The 14,012-nt window shown below is 58.1% G+C and overlaps 4 protein-coding genes across 4 annotated transcripts; 3 read left to right on the plus strand and 1 right to left on the minus strand.

The window, feature by feature from the left end:
- Nucleotides 1–1,260: 1,260 nt before the first annotated feature.
- On the plus strand, nt 1,261–3,297 carry MFIFM68171_04164 (uncharacterized protein; the record flags this gene model as incomplete). Its single annotated transcript, XM_071059584.1, has 1 exon — nt 1,261–3,297. One exon carries the CDS (start codon nt 1,261–1,263, stop codon nt 3,295–3,297), a length of 2,037 nt encoding a protein of 678 aa, XP_070915685.1.
- Nucleotides 3,298–6,752: 3,455 nt separating this feature from the next.
- Nucleotides 6,753–8,510, plus strand: MFIFM68171_04165 (uncharacterized protein; the record flags this gene model as incomplete). The annotated part of the gene is made up of 1 exon (XM_071059585.1): nt 6,753–8,510. The coding sequence occupies one exon, from the start codon at nt 6,753–6,755 to the stop codon at nt 8,508–8,510; it is 1,758 nt and encodes a 585-aa protein (XP_070915686.1).
- Nucleotides 8,511–8,922: 412 nt separating this feature from the next.
- On the minus strand, nt 8,923–11,832 carry MFIFM68171_04166 (uncharacterized protein; the record flags this gene model as incomplete). Its single annotated transcript, XM_071059586.1, has 1 exon — nt 8,923–11,832. The coding sequence occupies one exon, from the start codon at nt 11,830–11,832 to the stop codon at nt 8,923–8,925; it is 2,910 nt and encodes a 969-aa protein (XP_070915687.1).
- A 347-nt stretch (nt 11,833–12,179) lies between these two features.
- On the plus strand, nt 12,180–12,848 carry MFIFM68171_04167 (uncharacterized protein; the record flags this gene model as incomplete). Its single annotated transcript, XM_071059587.1, has 1 exon — nt 12,180–12,848. The coding sequence occupies one exon, from the start codon at nt 12,180–12,182 to the stop codon at nt 12,846–12,848; it is 669 nt and encodes a 222-aa protein (XP_070915688.1).
- Between the last annotated feature and the right edge of the window lie 1,164 nt (nt 12,849–14,012).

Genomic DNA, 14,012 nt, shown 5'->3' on the forward strand with positions numbered 1-14,012 from the left:
TGGGTCGGATGAAGCCGCAGGACCGGCAGCAGACGGTCAGACGGCGAGACGGCGAGACGGTGCTAGTCGAGCGCATTCCGGATGCCAAAACGGTGCTGTGTAAGACGACCAGTTTTTGTTGGTCCGTTGTTGGGCTATCAAAGGTTAAACGCCCTGGCGTTCTGATATTGACCGGGCCGCGAACCATCATCACGACACCCGGTTCACTACACCTAACATCTGAGCCCGCTTGTGAAGGGTCGAAAACGCCGACGCTGCCGCCACTTTCACGTACCCAAGATGTTCCTCCTGATCAACTTGGCTAGTCTTGGCCGTCCTCCCCTCATTTGTCGCCCAGCAGGGGAGCAAGCCCGGGGCGCAGCGGCGGGCGATCCACCACGCAGCACGCCAGACGCTCTCTCTGTTCACGAAATTAAAACGCCAACAGGGGGCCTGCAGACGCGCCATTTCGTTTTGGGCGGAACCAAGTCGCTCCTCCTCAGCCCCCGACCAGGGTCCCTGCCTGTACCGCACTGTGTACTTGGACACCGTTCGACAGTGGGTGGGTACATTTGCGGCTCTGCGGTGGAGCGAAGTGGTGGGTATTCGGTCCCCATCAGCGGCCAGGGACGGGTCTCGCCTCCGTGAGCAACGCGGCTAGGGACTGCAGCCAGCTCTCGCAACCGAGAGACGGCAATGCCACCACATGCCCGGCAAGGTAGGTTGTTATGTTCGATACGTCTCCTCCGTCCTCGATCATTTATCATGAATAGTTTCCCTGCTGCCCATTCCGTCTCTCTCCACAGACTGTGCCTCGCGGGATGCACCATGTGGCAGAGGTCCTGCTCTCACCCCTGTCCTGCACCCTTGCCTTTGCCCTTTGCACCCCATATACTCACTTACATGGTACTCGAGTTGAGTATCAGTCTCTTGAGCGCTACATCACTTACCATACATATACTGGGCCACCGCCCCAGCCTCGTTCTGTCTTATCTCTCTATCTTCGTCGGTCAATAAATCTAGTCAAACCGGGTTGTTGTAGCTTTATTACACCCCGTCTCGCATCCTCACATTCCTCATCAGAGGAGTTCGCGCTGTTCCCACTCCCACCCCGGCCAGAGATACCCACTTTCCCTGCTGCTGTCTCCGGCACTGGGCTGAGCAGGTTGTTCGCCGGCGTACGCCTGGTACCTCGACATATTCTCGGTCCGATCACCAGGAACCTGCAGTCCGCCTCGGATGGCCTCGAACCGCACAACGGGCGCTTATTTTTCTCCCAAGATGACCAACCCCTACGTGCTTGGGGCTGCTACCTACCACCCGACCTTCCTCGGCCAGGCCTACAGCGGGATGGAGGATGGTCTAACAGACCCAGTCATGGCCTACATCGACCCCGACCTCCATAGTCCGTCGCCGATCCTCTATGGCAGCACCTGGGATCTGCTGGCTCATCGGCTCCCGAAGAACACCGAGGCAGTGCCCTTCACCACCGACATCCCCATGCCGATGGCGAGCCGCACCCATATCCGTTCCACAGCGTGCATACCCCCTGTGCCGCCGTCGTCGCATCGCTTCCAAAGTCCCATCTCATCGAGCGAGCCGTGTTCGTCAACGGGCAGTGCGCTTAGCCCTCCCGCAGACACCGAGTCCTACAACGACAACTTCCCGAGGACGCCTCCTGAGACGGACTTCTCGCCGTTTCTGGCGCCGATTCCCCTGGAGCCCTTCTCAAACGCGCACGCTGTCCAGTTCACGAGCATGGGTCCAAGCATGGGCTCCGACTACGTCAACCCCCTCGACGTGAATTCCAACCAGCAGCCCGACTATAGCGAAAGCGAGAGCGGCATCGCCGACTTCAGCTTTTCCCAGAGGACGTACAGCTACGACGGCCAGCCAGCCGGCCCCAGTGACGCAGAGCCGGCACAGACCACCGTCATCCACGGCTTCGGCGCTCCGCGGATGGCAAGCCCAGAGGAGATGGGGTCTATGGTTGGGGACGAGATCAAAGCATCCAACCAGTACATGGCCCTGCCAAAGAGGGAAGAGGAGGACGCCGAGTCGGATGAGGATACGGCCGTGCCCAGTCTCAAGCGGCAGAGCGAAGACGACCGAGATGGCGATTACCGACCAAGCAAGAAGCTGAAGTCGAACCCCCGGACATCAGCACGGCGAACCGTCAGGGCAAAGCAACAGGCCGTCGCTCCCGCCGTCGCTTCCGCCGACACCAACACGGCCCCATCGTTGCGCTCGCCAGCGTCAGCAGGCCGGAAAAGAACCCGGGCCGGCCAGCTACCCCCGCGACCCGTCCCGCCGTCGACAAGCAGTACACGGACAGCCCTTGCATGCCAGAACTGCTCCAAGGATGGTTTCCAGGACCAGGCGGAACTTGAGTCCCACATGAAGAAGAAGCACACGCGGCCGTTCAACTGCGTCTTTGACTTCGCCGGCTGCCAGTCGACATTTGCAAGCAAGAACGAGTGGAAGCGCCATGTCTCGTCGCAGCATCTCTTGTTAAACTACTGGCTATGCACCGAAGGGACGTGCAGCAAGACGAAAAACACAGAAACCCCCTCGTATACCACCGCGTCGTCGTCGTCAAGGTCGAAAAGCAACGTGGGCACGCCCTCGTCCCCCGACCAGCCCGCGCCTCCCAACGGGGCCATCTTCAACCGAAAAGACCTCTTCACCCAACACCTCAAGCGCATGCATGCGCCGCAGGCAATCAAGCACATTGTCAATGGCTCCCCGAGTTCCTCGTCGTCGACCTCGTCTAAGAAAGGGCCCGTCCACCAATCCTCGAAACCGCCGCACTCGCCCGAGATCAACCGCCTCCTCGCGGAATGGGACGTCCGCCTCCAGACCCTCCACGCGCACTGCATCCGCGCGCGGTGCCAGCTGCCCGTGTACATGACGTGCCCGGTGCCGGGATGCGACGCGCAGCCCTTCAGCGGGGACGACGCGTGGAACATGCGCATGGAGCACGTGGCCAAGCACATGGAGCGTGCCGGGAAGGGGGACGAGGCGAGGGTCGTGTTTGGCGGGGAAGGGGATCCCACCCTCGTGCGGTGGGCAGGGAGGGCGGACGTGGCGATCATCGTGCCGCGGAAAGGGAGGGAGCGGGGTTGGGAGCTGAAGAGTCCGCTGCTGAGGGGGGCCGGGGGGAATGTGGTGGTGACAGCGCCCGTGTCATCTGCGGGAGCTGCTGCTACTGCTGCCATCTCGGCTAAGGCCGCTGCAGGCGAGGAGATGGTTGAAAAAGAGATCGTGGTTGCAGATGGGGATGGAGAGGTGGATGCTGAGGGCGAGGAGGATGATTGATTGACTGATTGGAGCTTTCTTTACGATTTCTTACTTTCTTCCTGTCTCTCTCTCTCTCTCTCTCTCTCTCTCTCTCTCTCGCTCTTTCTTTCTTACGATGCATAATTCCCATCTATGCCTCTCTTACCTTGTAGTGGTTTTTTTTTTTTTTTTTTTTTTTTTTCTCCAAGTCATTTCTTACCGATACCTTGTCTCTCTATTTCAACTCTCTGAAACGCGTTATGTTTAAATTTAAACCAAACTCAAGAGCGTTACGAGTTTCCTTATTCTTGGAACGGATAACTGGTAGTTTTTAATGGGATACCCACAGGACGAGAACCATAAAAAAAAAGTTGATTTGCTTTCTCACATTCAGACCAACATTGATCAATTCCGCTGGCTTTGCTGCTCGAGTGTTTTTGACTGCTGGAAATTTCGTCTGGCGATCCCATGTGAGACTGCAGGTCGGCCATTACTCTGGGCCCGATGGACCTCGCAATGGGCGGACCGCGGCGTCGGCAGTCTGCCTAGGTTCTGCTGCGGGAAGGCATTTGTCAAGACAGTAAAGTCCCGTGCAGCGTGATTGGAAGGCTTTCACCACAGGGGCCGCCACGTCGTCCCCCCCCTTCGGCTGTCAGTTAGTTGCCTTGTCCCGCCAGCCCGTTTGCACGCCAATCAAGACTGTGCTCGTTAATTATCCCCATTCGACGAGGTTGTTCTGTGGATATGGGAAGATTCTGCTGCCGTCTACTTGTCTGCCCCGCGTTGCCCAGGGGGGGCTTCTGGTATTTTGAGACCGAGACGGCTCTCCCCTACTCCCGATGATGTTATGGGGTGGGGTGCTGTCACTTGTGCAGTTGCAGTGCAGGTCAGGTACACGGCAGCAAATCGACGGTAGTCGCGGTTGGTCGCGACAGGGTTCCAGGACCATAATGAGGTACCCAAGACGGCAAGTGTGAATCTGAACATTTGATGGGTTTGACACAGCTGGATGTGTCGCGCCTCTTCTTTCCTCCCCGGTCTCCCAATCACCTGCTCGGTATGACCTGCTTTAGTCTGGGCGGTGATGCCCGGCCATGACGAGCCCGCACACACAGACACACACACACACACACACACACACACACACACACACACACACACAGCGCACCACCATTCGAACTCTCCACTTTGGTCCCCCGTTGTTGGTTTGTGTCACCCGTCGATCGATGATAGGGCCGCCGGGGATGGCAGCCCGGCAGGTGTGGATAACTGCGCCCCATACAGGTGCACCTTGGACCTTCGAACCCTTCCCGGCGCGGCCACCCAAGCGAGAATGGGACCGGTTGACGACGACGAGGACGCCGTGCGAGGCGGATTTCCACTACTACACTGCGGCTCAAACACGACAGCTCGGGTTTGGGCTCTGATCTCCCCGATGGATCCTCTGCAGCTTTACAACTACTCGCCCTGGCAGTGATTGGTGTCTTTGGACGAAACCACGCTAAGTGGTGTCCGAGTGTGGTGTCTTATGCAGGTGCCGTGGATGCCTTGGATGCCTCTGGATGCCTGGGTCGCCTGGGTCGCCGTCACTCGATCGTGCAGATCGGCCGGCTCTGAAAGCGAATCAAGCGCTTCTTTGATACGCCGACTGTAGGCCTCAGTGCAGACATGGCCGTCGGCCAGCTAACTTAGTGCTGCTGCGCAAAAAGCTGTGGCCGCGGGTTCGCGTCGTTAGCTAAAACGGACTGCGACCCCACCGCCCTGGTCGCTCGCTTGAGAGGTTGCTGAGCTGAAAAGAGGAAAGACATAAAACGAGAGAGAGAAAAGCCGCCTGCGGCCGGTTGTGGCTCAGCCGGCGGCGGCCAGCAGGCCAGTCAGCAGGGAGCTATGGGAAAGCGGCAACCCCAATCAGGAAAGTCGGCGTACGATGAGGTTTAGCTCGTTGAGCCTCTAGGATCACACTTCGCCACCCCCGCGCCAACGGCGATGAGTAGACGAGAACTGGCGATTATTGCGCAGCAGATTTCCATTGCGAAGCCCGCCAGCGTGACATCGGCTGATGTGATGATTTCCACCGGGATGCGAAAAGATACTTGGGCGGTACTTTGTTGCCCCTTTTTTGCTGTTATTTCTGAACGTGCTTCTCCACCGCAGCTTGCTTGGCGACTTCGACGGCGGCACGGCGAGCCACGGCAGGATAGACGGACCCCAAGGCACCGTCAACCGACTTCGTTTCTCCACGGGTGTTGTACCCCACTTCTTACCCGAACGGGGGTTGCTGTGGTTGCCTTGCGCCTCGATTCTTACGCCTTTTTTTTTTTTTTTTTGCGCTCAAGGGCCACATCCCAGGTCGGGACCGCGAGCCGACCCCGGTACAGTGCTTTGCCCTTAGAGTGAACTACCTAGCCAAGGATACTGACGCTGGGTTTGATGTTGATGGGGTTGCCCTGGGAGCTGCCACTTGGATCCTTGGCCTACCCAAGCTCAACACTCAGATTGTTTAAGACCTGTAAGCATCTAAAAGACTGAGCCTGTGGAGAAAGTCGATGATCAAACTCCCTTTTGAGGCCCGTGACAGTCGCCCTAGAACGTTTCGTTTTCCCGGGGATCTGTGTTAGCTCAGTGTCCCACGGATCAATGATCCGCATTCCCTGACGTGGTTGACAGCACCAGCGCCAACCTCCGCTGTGTTGCCTGTGAAACTCTTACAGCACCCTATATTCTCTCCTGGAAGGCCACATGACTTGATACATATGCTTTAGGCCCCAACCGGGACGAGACTCGTTAGGGAGCTCGATACGCGTTGCCTTTAAAACAGCTTGCGAAGGTAATGTATAAACATTGCCGGTGCCATTGTTAATAGATAGTAGATCAAGAAAAAGGGGCGGACAATACCGTGTAGGCTCAAAAGGTATTCAGGCGTGGGTTCCGACCAAAGGCACTTCACCCATATGCTGAGACGTTCCATCGGCCGTAATCTGGATGGTGTTACATGGGCCGACTTGGAGAATTGGTGATGTTAGGAGGGAGAGAGGCCGGTGGTGAAGGATGGCACCGAGGTTTATGGAACAACGGCGGTCAACGTACCTTGAGAGCGGAATAATGGAGTTGTTCAGAGCAGGCTGCTGTCTGCCAAACGGCGAGCAGAAGCTTTGCTCGCACCTGTTTCTTGCTGTGCATTCGGTCGGCATTGCGCTGGAGTGATGGAATACGGGGTCGAGCACTCCATGCTGGAGGAGAGAATTACCACGTCACTTATCTCTCGAGGCCACAGATGAGATGGAGACCATTCATGACTCTTCCCATTCTGGGCTATGGAAACCGCCATGAGAATGGGTCAACTGATTCATTGAAAAACCGAAAAGCAGCCACGTTCTCTCACCCACCCACTCACTCCTTCCTTCCCAGACCATCCCCTTGTTTTCGACAACTCGCTAACTCGCCAACCCGCCAACCATTTTGGGACAAATAGCATACGAACAGAGAAACGCGCCATGCGGGATGATAGCACAGATCAAGACGATAGCCCCGAGAGCGCCTCGCCGCCACGTCGCGAACGTATTCTCGACAGAAGGATCGAGAGGCGGGCCCTTCCAACCAGCTTCTCATCCAACCTCGGCCGGAAACGGCCGTCTCCTAGTAAAGCAATATCAAGCCGATCCGTACGAGCCATGGTATGCTTGTTCGAGGGGGCCTCAACCGCTCCACACCATCTAGGAGCTAGCAGCGCGCGAGGTGCGTCGGGGACTGCTCGTAGAGTCGCGGAGGCAGACCGACAAGTCAATGACCGGAGGAGCCACGACAACAATGACGCCGCCAACAAGACTGCCACCTGGCTTCCAAATTCGCACCGAGAATTGGGCCAGCTGGGCCGCTCAATAATCACGGCACCTGCGTTCTCCCATGCGCCCGTCGACTACGCCGAGGAGTACTCACTGACCCTACTCAAGCACAAATCCTACTTCAACAACCGGCCGCTAGTGCGATGCCTCGACGAGTACCACGAAGAAGAGGACGAAGGAAATATCATGAAAAAAGGCGGACACTGTAAGAGATCAGTGACCGAAAATAAAAAGAGCCAAAGTGAGGGAGCCTATGACAGGAAAGCGAACGAATTCCCGCGAGAACGAAGGGAAGCCTCGTCACCTATTCAACAGCTAGACGATTTGATGAACGAAATTCTTGCCTTACAAGGTCTAGCCGAGCCCAATTCGCCGGACTCGCGGAAGAAACGCAGTTCGGAAGAAGTCAAGGCATTTTGGGGCGATGTGCGCGCTCAGTTGTGGATCAATGAGGACGAGATACATGCGGTGAGGCCTGAATCAGCGTGGAAATGGGAGAGCCAGGATACACCCGAAGAGGAGAGCCAGAGTCACAATCGGAGGCCATCAGCCTCGGCCGCCCCCCTCCCTGGTCCATCCGACCCAGATCCGGAGCGCATCTTCCCGCCGTGCCCTAGCTGGCTCCCACCGCCTGTGCCAATGGCCGCTCGCACACGCGCCCCTTCCAGCGATTATTCCCGCGAAAGCCAGCGACATTCGACGGCCTCCTCGCTGGAATTCTTCCCCGATCCAGCGCCGGACTATCCCTTATGGGACCAGCCGTCGCCCCTACCCTCCCCGGCACTAGGCACCTTTGTCCCTCGCATTCCAAACATCTTTAACATCCACGCCGATATGTACCCCGACCCGGAGCTGCCCGTCTCAGGGGTTGTCCCGGCAGACCGCCACCGCGAGCCAGCCCCTCGGTCGTCTGTTCCGGCCACCAACCTGAACCACAACGATACGCACTCCCGTTACCCCAGTGGCGGCGGCAGCAGCGGGACACGTCCCTGGATCCGGCCGCCAACATGGCGCTTCCCATTATTCATGAGGACCCCGTCCTCGCCCCTAACCCCACAGTTACCAACGCCGCCGGCGCCGAAACCAAGACGTGGCCACGACAGATACCGTCATCACCAGCAACACAACTCCAAGATATCCACCTCCACTACTACTACTACTGCTACTACTACCACGAGCGGTGGCAGCAGAAGCAGCAGAAGCAGCGTCAGCCATAACACCAGAACAAGGAGGACTTCGACAGCAACGCGCTCAACCCGTGCGGGGTCGAGCACTGATCTCTCACGATGGAGCCGGCCGCAATACAGCGCCGCCGTGACAGGTCGCCGGCTGACGACGGAGGAGAAGCTGTCCGAGATCGACGCCTTTCTTTCGTCTCCCGTCAAGAAGACGCAGGGCCGTGAGGGATAGTGTGGTAGGTGAGGTTTATTGTTGTGGAGAACCGGTGTCTACAGAAGAACGAACCCGGAAGAAGAAGGGGCGGAGAGAAGAGAAGTTGACGGGTGGTGTGATGTCCGGACATTGGCGTTATACAGATGAACTGGGTGCAATACACATATATGTACGCATATCACCGATCAGCATGTTAGCTATGTGCCGCGCGCTGGGGCTCATTGACGAGCGATATCCAGTGATATGAGGGCTAGGGTAGGATACAGAGTAATATTAATACAGACTGGCCAACATTGCCTTGGAGACTGTTATTAGTTTTCTTCTTGCCTTCTTGGATCAGCGTGCACCGACACTGGGCGTTCGCTTTACCCAACAAGTCCGTGGGACGGTTGGTTGACGTGGAAGCGGGAGTGCGGAAGCACCATTAGACTCAATCACCTTTGTCGGACGGCATTGCTCTTGGTCTCGGATCTGGGCCGTTGTCACCCATGGTTTTTCCGATTCTCGATGATCCGGGTTCGGCTGATCGACCCCGCCTCTTACGACCACCTCGCTGGCCGTCGTCCATCGAATCCAGCTCGGCCCACATCCGCAGAAAATCATCAGTCTCCGGCCGGTCATCCGCCATGTGCTGCCGCTCACCATCCAACGGCCGCGTCTCGAACCAAACCGTCGCCGCCTGTTCGACCGCCGTCACCGCAGCAGCCACCCGTTCTCCCTCGTTATCCACCGTCTGCCTCTGTGCCGCCGCCAGCTCCCCTCCGCCGCCCTCCGTCTCCAAGTGCCCCTTCTCCCCACCGAGGCGCTGCACGTCCGTCCCCTCCGCTTCCGCTTCCGCCTCCGCCTCCAGCTCGGCGGCCTGCCGCAGCAGATCAGCCGCCGCCGTCGGGTCGCGCACGAGCGAGAGCGCGCGCTTGACCTCCTCGCTCACGCCGTAGCCCACCTCGTGCATCACCGAGAGGGTCGACTCGGCCAGGTGTGGCTGCTGCCACCGCGCGTAGCCGGCGATCAGCGTCGTCCAGGTGACCTTGCAGGGCTCGATCCCGTACTGGCGCATCATCTGCAGGATGCGCAGCGCCTGGGCCTGCACGTTGGCCTGCCGCTGCCGGAGGCAGGCGTCGAGGATGATGTTCCACGTGTACCGGCTCGGTGCTGGGTGAACGGGCACGTCCGTTGGATCAACCTGCGGTGGATGCTGATGCGGTTGATAGTCTGTCATTGGTGATTTTGCTGCTTTCGTCGTCGTCGTCACCGTCCCCTCCGCCGCGACGGCATTGGCCTCCCTGGCGGCGGCGTCCTTGAGCATGTCTTCCAAGATGCTCATGGCTGCGCGCAACATGTTATCCCACTTGGTGACGGCCTTGATGACGACGTCATGCACGCGGCTTCCCAGGCGGACCAGGGCGGTTGCGTACTCGTTGCCCGTCTTGAGCAGGACGCGGAAGCGCGAGTAGAAAGCAATGATGCTGTACGCATCCGGAAGGCTCTTGATGTAGCCTATGATCATGATGTAGAGCGTGTCGCTCCCGGGTTCGAGGAGCTCCTGAGGCTCAAAGGCCGGGAGCTGGTCAATAATCGGATCCCATCGCTCAGCATCGGCCGGCCGCACATCCTCGGCAAGGAAGCTGTTTAAGTCGGACGGGATGAGCTTCTGTAGCGGCTCTGACTTGAAGTACTTGGCGTACAGCTGCAGCATGATGGGGAATCCCGCGAAGCGGGGCATCTTGGATTGTTTACTGATTGCCCTCTTAAATGCGAATCGCTCCGCAGCTTCTCGCAGACCGGTTGTGAGGATGTTGTGAAGAAGATCGTTACAGATTAAGGGGTTTCGCAGCACCTCTGCTGGAGCCTCATCAAGGACGAACCTGGTAGATTCGATATTACCAGCGGACTTCGAGCCGGCGAGGAGTGTCGCGTAGACAGCAGGGTCCGGCTCGATGCCTTGGTCGCGCATGATGTCGTAGAGGTTCCACGCGGCTTCAAGCTCGTTGTTCTGACATAGGTTCCGCATCAAGACTGTGTGGGTTATCAGGTTCGGGGTGAAAACCTGCCACCGCACGATACCCTCGTAGATTTGCGACTGTAGCCGGATAAGTGACTGCGGCTGGAGTAGCGACGTCCTGGTCTCGTTTTCATTCACCCTTGGGAATGTCAAGAGAGAGGTAACGACGGATGCGAATACCGGGCTGTTGACATTTACCCAACGCTTCTTCACAATCTCGTCGAGAATCTGCAGCACCAGGGACTTATATCTCACATCCTTTGCAAGGCGCGAAGCAATCTGAAGCCGAGTATGGGCGTGAAGCGGATGGCCGTACTGTAGGAGCTCCGAGTACAGTTCAGACAGAATCTGACGATCAGTGCATCCAGCGATAGTGCCGTAGACTACCCATTGCCGGAACTGGAACGTCCCTCGAGGGCTGCAGCGCAGGATATGTAGCAGAAGGCCAGGAAGCGCGGCCATCCGCTTTGAACGGTCGTCTTCCGGTAACGTCGCATTTTGTCTAACAATAAACGCGAGAACGTCGGCCACTGCGTAGAAAGGCGTCACACTTGGGTCGACAGTCGCTTCCAGCACCTGGGCGGCTCTGTCGGGGTGGCCGTGGAGGCAGGCCACCATGATATAAGGCCAGTTGAACAACCGTTTGCGCAGAGGATTTGCTTGCCAAATGCGTCTCATATCCTCAACACTCTTCGCGCGCAGGAGCTTCTTTAGTTGTTGCGCGCCGCCAGTCTTCTGCCGGCCGGGCCCGGGATTCGATCCGGGCCGGACCATGCATTCCCACGCGGCATGAAACTTATGATCCCATAGCTTGTATCTCTCATCTATCCATTTGAAGCTTGCAGGCGTTACTCTCTCCTGAAGACGAAGGGTCTCGACGCAGTTTTTGTACCGGAGGTGGAAGTTAGGCCCCCTAGGCGGGGAATTCGGATTGAAACGTCGCGGTGCTCGAGACTTCCATCCCCGTTTCCCCCGTTGCGCATGGGGAATGGCCTTTTGAGCCCGTTTTGGCAAATGCCTTGGAGGAACCAGCTGCTGGCTGCCGCGTCCGGCCCCGTGTCCGCGGCTGTTCCGCCGAGAGCGAGTGCTCTTCTGGGGATGGGATACGCTCTTGCTGCGGTGGCCGTGAGCCTGTATCTGCGCTTCCGGATTAGAAGGCGCCGTGCCTAGTGTATTGACAAATGTTTCGGGTGCAATCCCGGTATTGGCCGCCGATGGGGCCTGGGAGGTGCTCGAGTGTCGGACGAGATTTGGTCCTCGTGCTTCGACCTGCCGTTGTAGCTGTTGCGCGTAGGCGACAACGCACGACCGGCAGATGAAGCCAGCCCGCCGTATCATTGCGGAGCCGAGGACCCTAAGAAGGCCGACCTCTCGGGATGCTCGTCGATTCAACGACGTCTTGAGTGTTGCGCAGTGACGTTGTGCTGGAAAATCTTGGGAACCAATTCCGCTGCAACGTTATCGCTCCCGGCCGCTGCCGCCGGCAGGCAAATATAGCGTCATTTACCCCTGCTACGTAGTCTCGGTAGTGTAGCAGCCCGCTACGCAGGTTGGCTTGTGCTTTTTAGGACTTGGCAGATACCCACCCTGGATCCTACCCGGCAGGACATCACAAACACCCTCTTCATTGTCGAAAGGAAGACGACGAGAGAAAAACATCATAATAAACACACCAAACAAGAAAGATGTCTTCCCACGCGACCCTAAGCGCAGCCGCCGACGACCGCAAAGCGCGTCTCGCCAAGCTCAAATCTCTCAAGCGCAAGCAGCCAGCCGAAGAAGACATCAACACGGCCGCCGCCGACGGAGCACCGCAAGAGGAAACAAAGGACCAATCCTCCCGCGGCGCGACCCCCCCAACAACCGCCGTTGCCCAGCTGCACCTCTCAGGCCGCAACTACGACCCCGAGACCCGCGGGCCCAAGCTCGGCTTCGAAGCACCCCCCACCCTCGACTTCGGCAAGCCCACGCTCGAAGAGCAGGCGCTCAACCTAGAAGAGGAATCCAAGCGCCAGGCGGCGATCGACGCGCAGGACGGCAAAGGGATCGACCTGTTCAAGCTGCAGCCAAAGAAGCCCAACTGGGATCTGAAGAGGGAATATAACCAGAAGTTGGAGGTGCTGAACGTCAGGACGGAGAATGCGATCGCGAGGCTGGTGAGGGAGAGGTTGGCCGAGAAGAAGGCCGCGGCCACCGGGGCGAAAGGTGACGGGGCCGCAGATGGGGACGCCGGAGCGGAGGGGATGTTGGATGGCGCGGCGATCGTGGAAGGGATACGGTTACGGGAGAGGGAGGAGGAGGAGGATGCGAGGAGAGAGAAGGAGGCTGAGGCGGAGGAGTTTGGGACGGCTTGAGGGCTCGATTTTGCATTGCATAAAGAAGGGGCACATTCCGCGGGCGGGTGGGTGAGTGGTTGGCGGACGGTTCTTATTTTGTTTTTATTTTTCTGCGACTGGCTCCTGATGAGCCGGGTTTGGGGACCTTAAAAAGCATGCGCATATGATACCCGGAATTATTCCTATCTACCCATGTTCATTGCCTGCGTCAGCGCTAACCTCTTACTGAAAGGGCTGAGGCTTCTCTCCCGCGGCGGAGATGGTTGACGCGTTGGTAGAGGGGGGTTTCTTCCCCATTGTCGACCGCCGTCGTCCCTATCGCGGTAACGCCCGGGCCCGCGTCTGTCTCCCCTGCCGTCCCGTGCTACTGGAGATCTGGATCTGGATCTAGATCTCGACCTGGAGTGTGTCCGTCTTGCGTACGAATCACGACCATAGGCCCTTCCGGGGGAAGCCCCACGGCGTCTGCGCCCGTACTCCCGGTCAAAGCTGTGCTCGCGTGGAGGGGACGGAGACCGCCGAGGGGAAAGAGATCGCCGAGGGGAAAGAGACTGCCGTGGTGAACCAGACCGCCTTGGTGAAGGTGAGCGTGGAGGCCGCGAGCGTCTCCCTGAAAAACCCCGCTCTGGGCTCTCTGACGGCCCCCTGGAGTAACGATCTCCCGAATCAAACGAGCGTCGATGGCCATGGGGGCTACCGGGCGAGGGGCTTGGAGAGTATTGCTGTCTCTCTTTGCGTGGAGGACTGGGGCTCCGTTTTGGCGTCGGAGAGCGAGACCTGGTGGAAATACTGGACACCGAGTCATAAGAGGGCGATCTACGCCGCCGAGGCTCCGGTGAGTCCCTCAGAGCTGCGTCTTCTTCCTTCTCGTGCTCTCGCCTCTTTGCCCTCTCAGCCTCCCTCTTAGACAGTTCCTCATCAGCCACCCCCTTTCTGTGTGGTAAGGGGTTAGCAGGGGTTCAAGGTTGTGGCTGAGCTTTACAACTCACTTCTTTTGCAGAATATCCGGCACCTCATTTGAGAGTTTAGGGAGAAGCTTGGGGTTGGACAACTGCTGGGTTCGAGAAGGCCTGGGAATATAAGGCCGTTCCTGAGGTGCCGCTTTGCATTCATACGAGTAGTGACGTTCTGCGGTTGTTAGTGTGTGGTGTGTGGTAGAACAGAAATGATGCACATATCTCG

Source organism: Madurella fahalii, assembly GCF_045866475.1.
Source record: "Madurella fahalii IFM 68171 DNA, scaffold_2, whole genome shotgun sequence".
In the NCBI taxonomy this organism is placed as follows: domain Eukaryota; kingdom Fungi; phylum Ascomycota; class Sordariomycetes; order Sordariales; genus Madurella; species Madurella fahalii.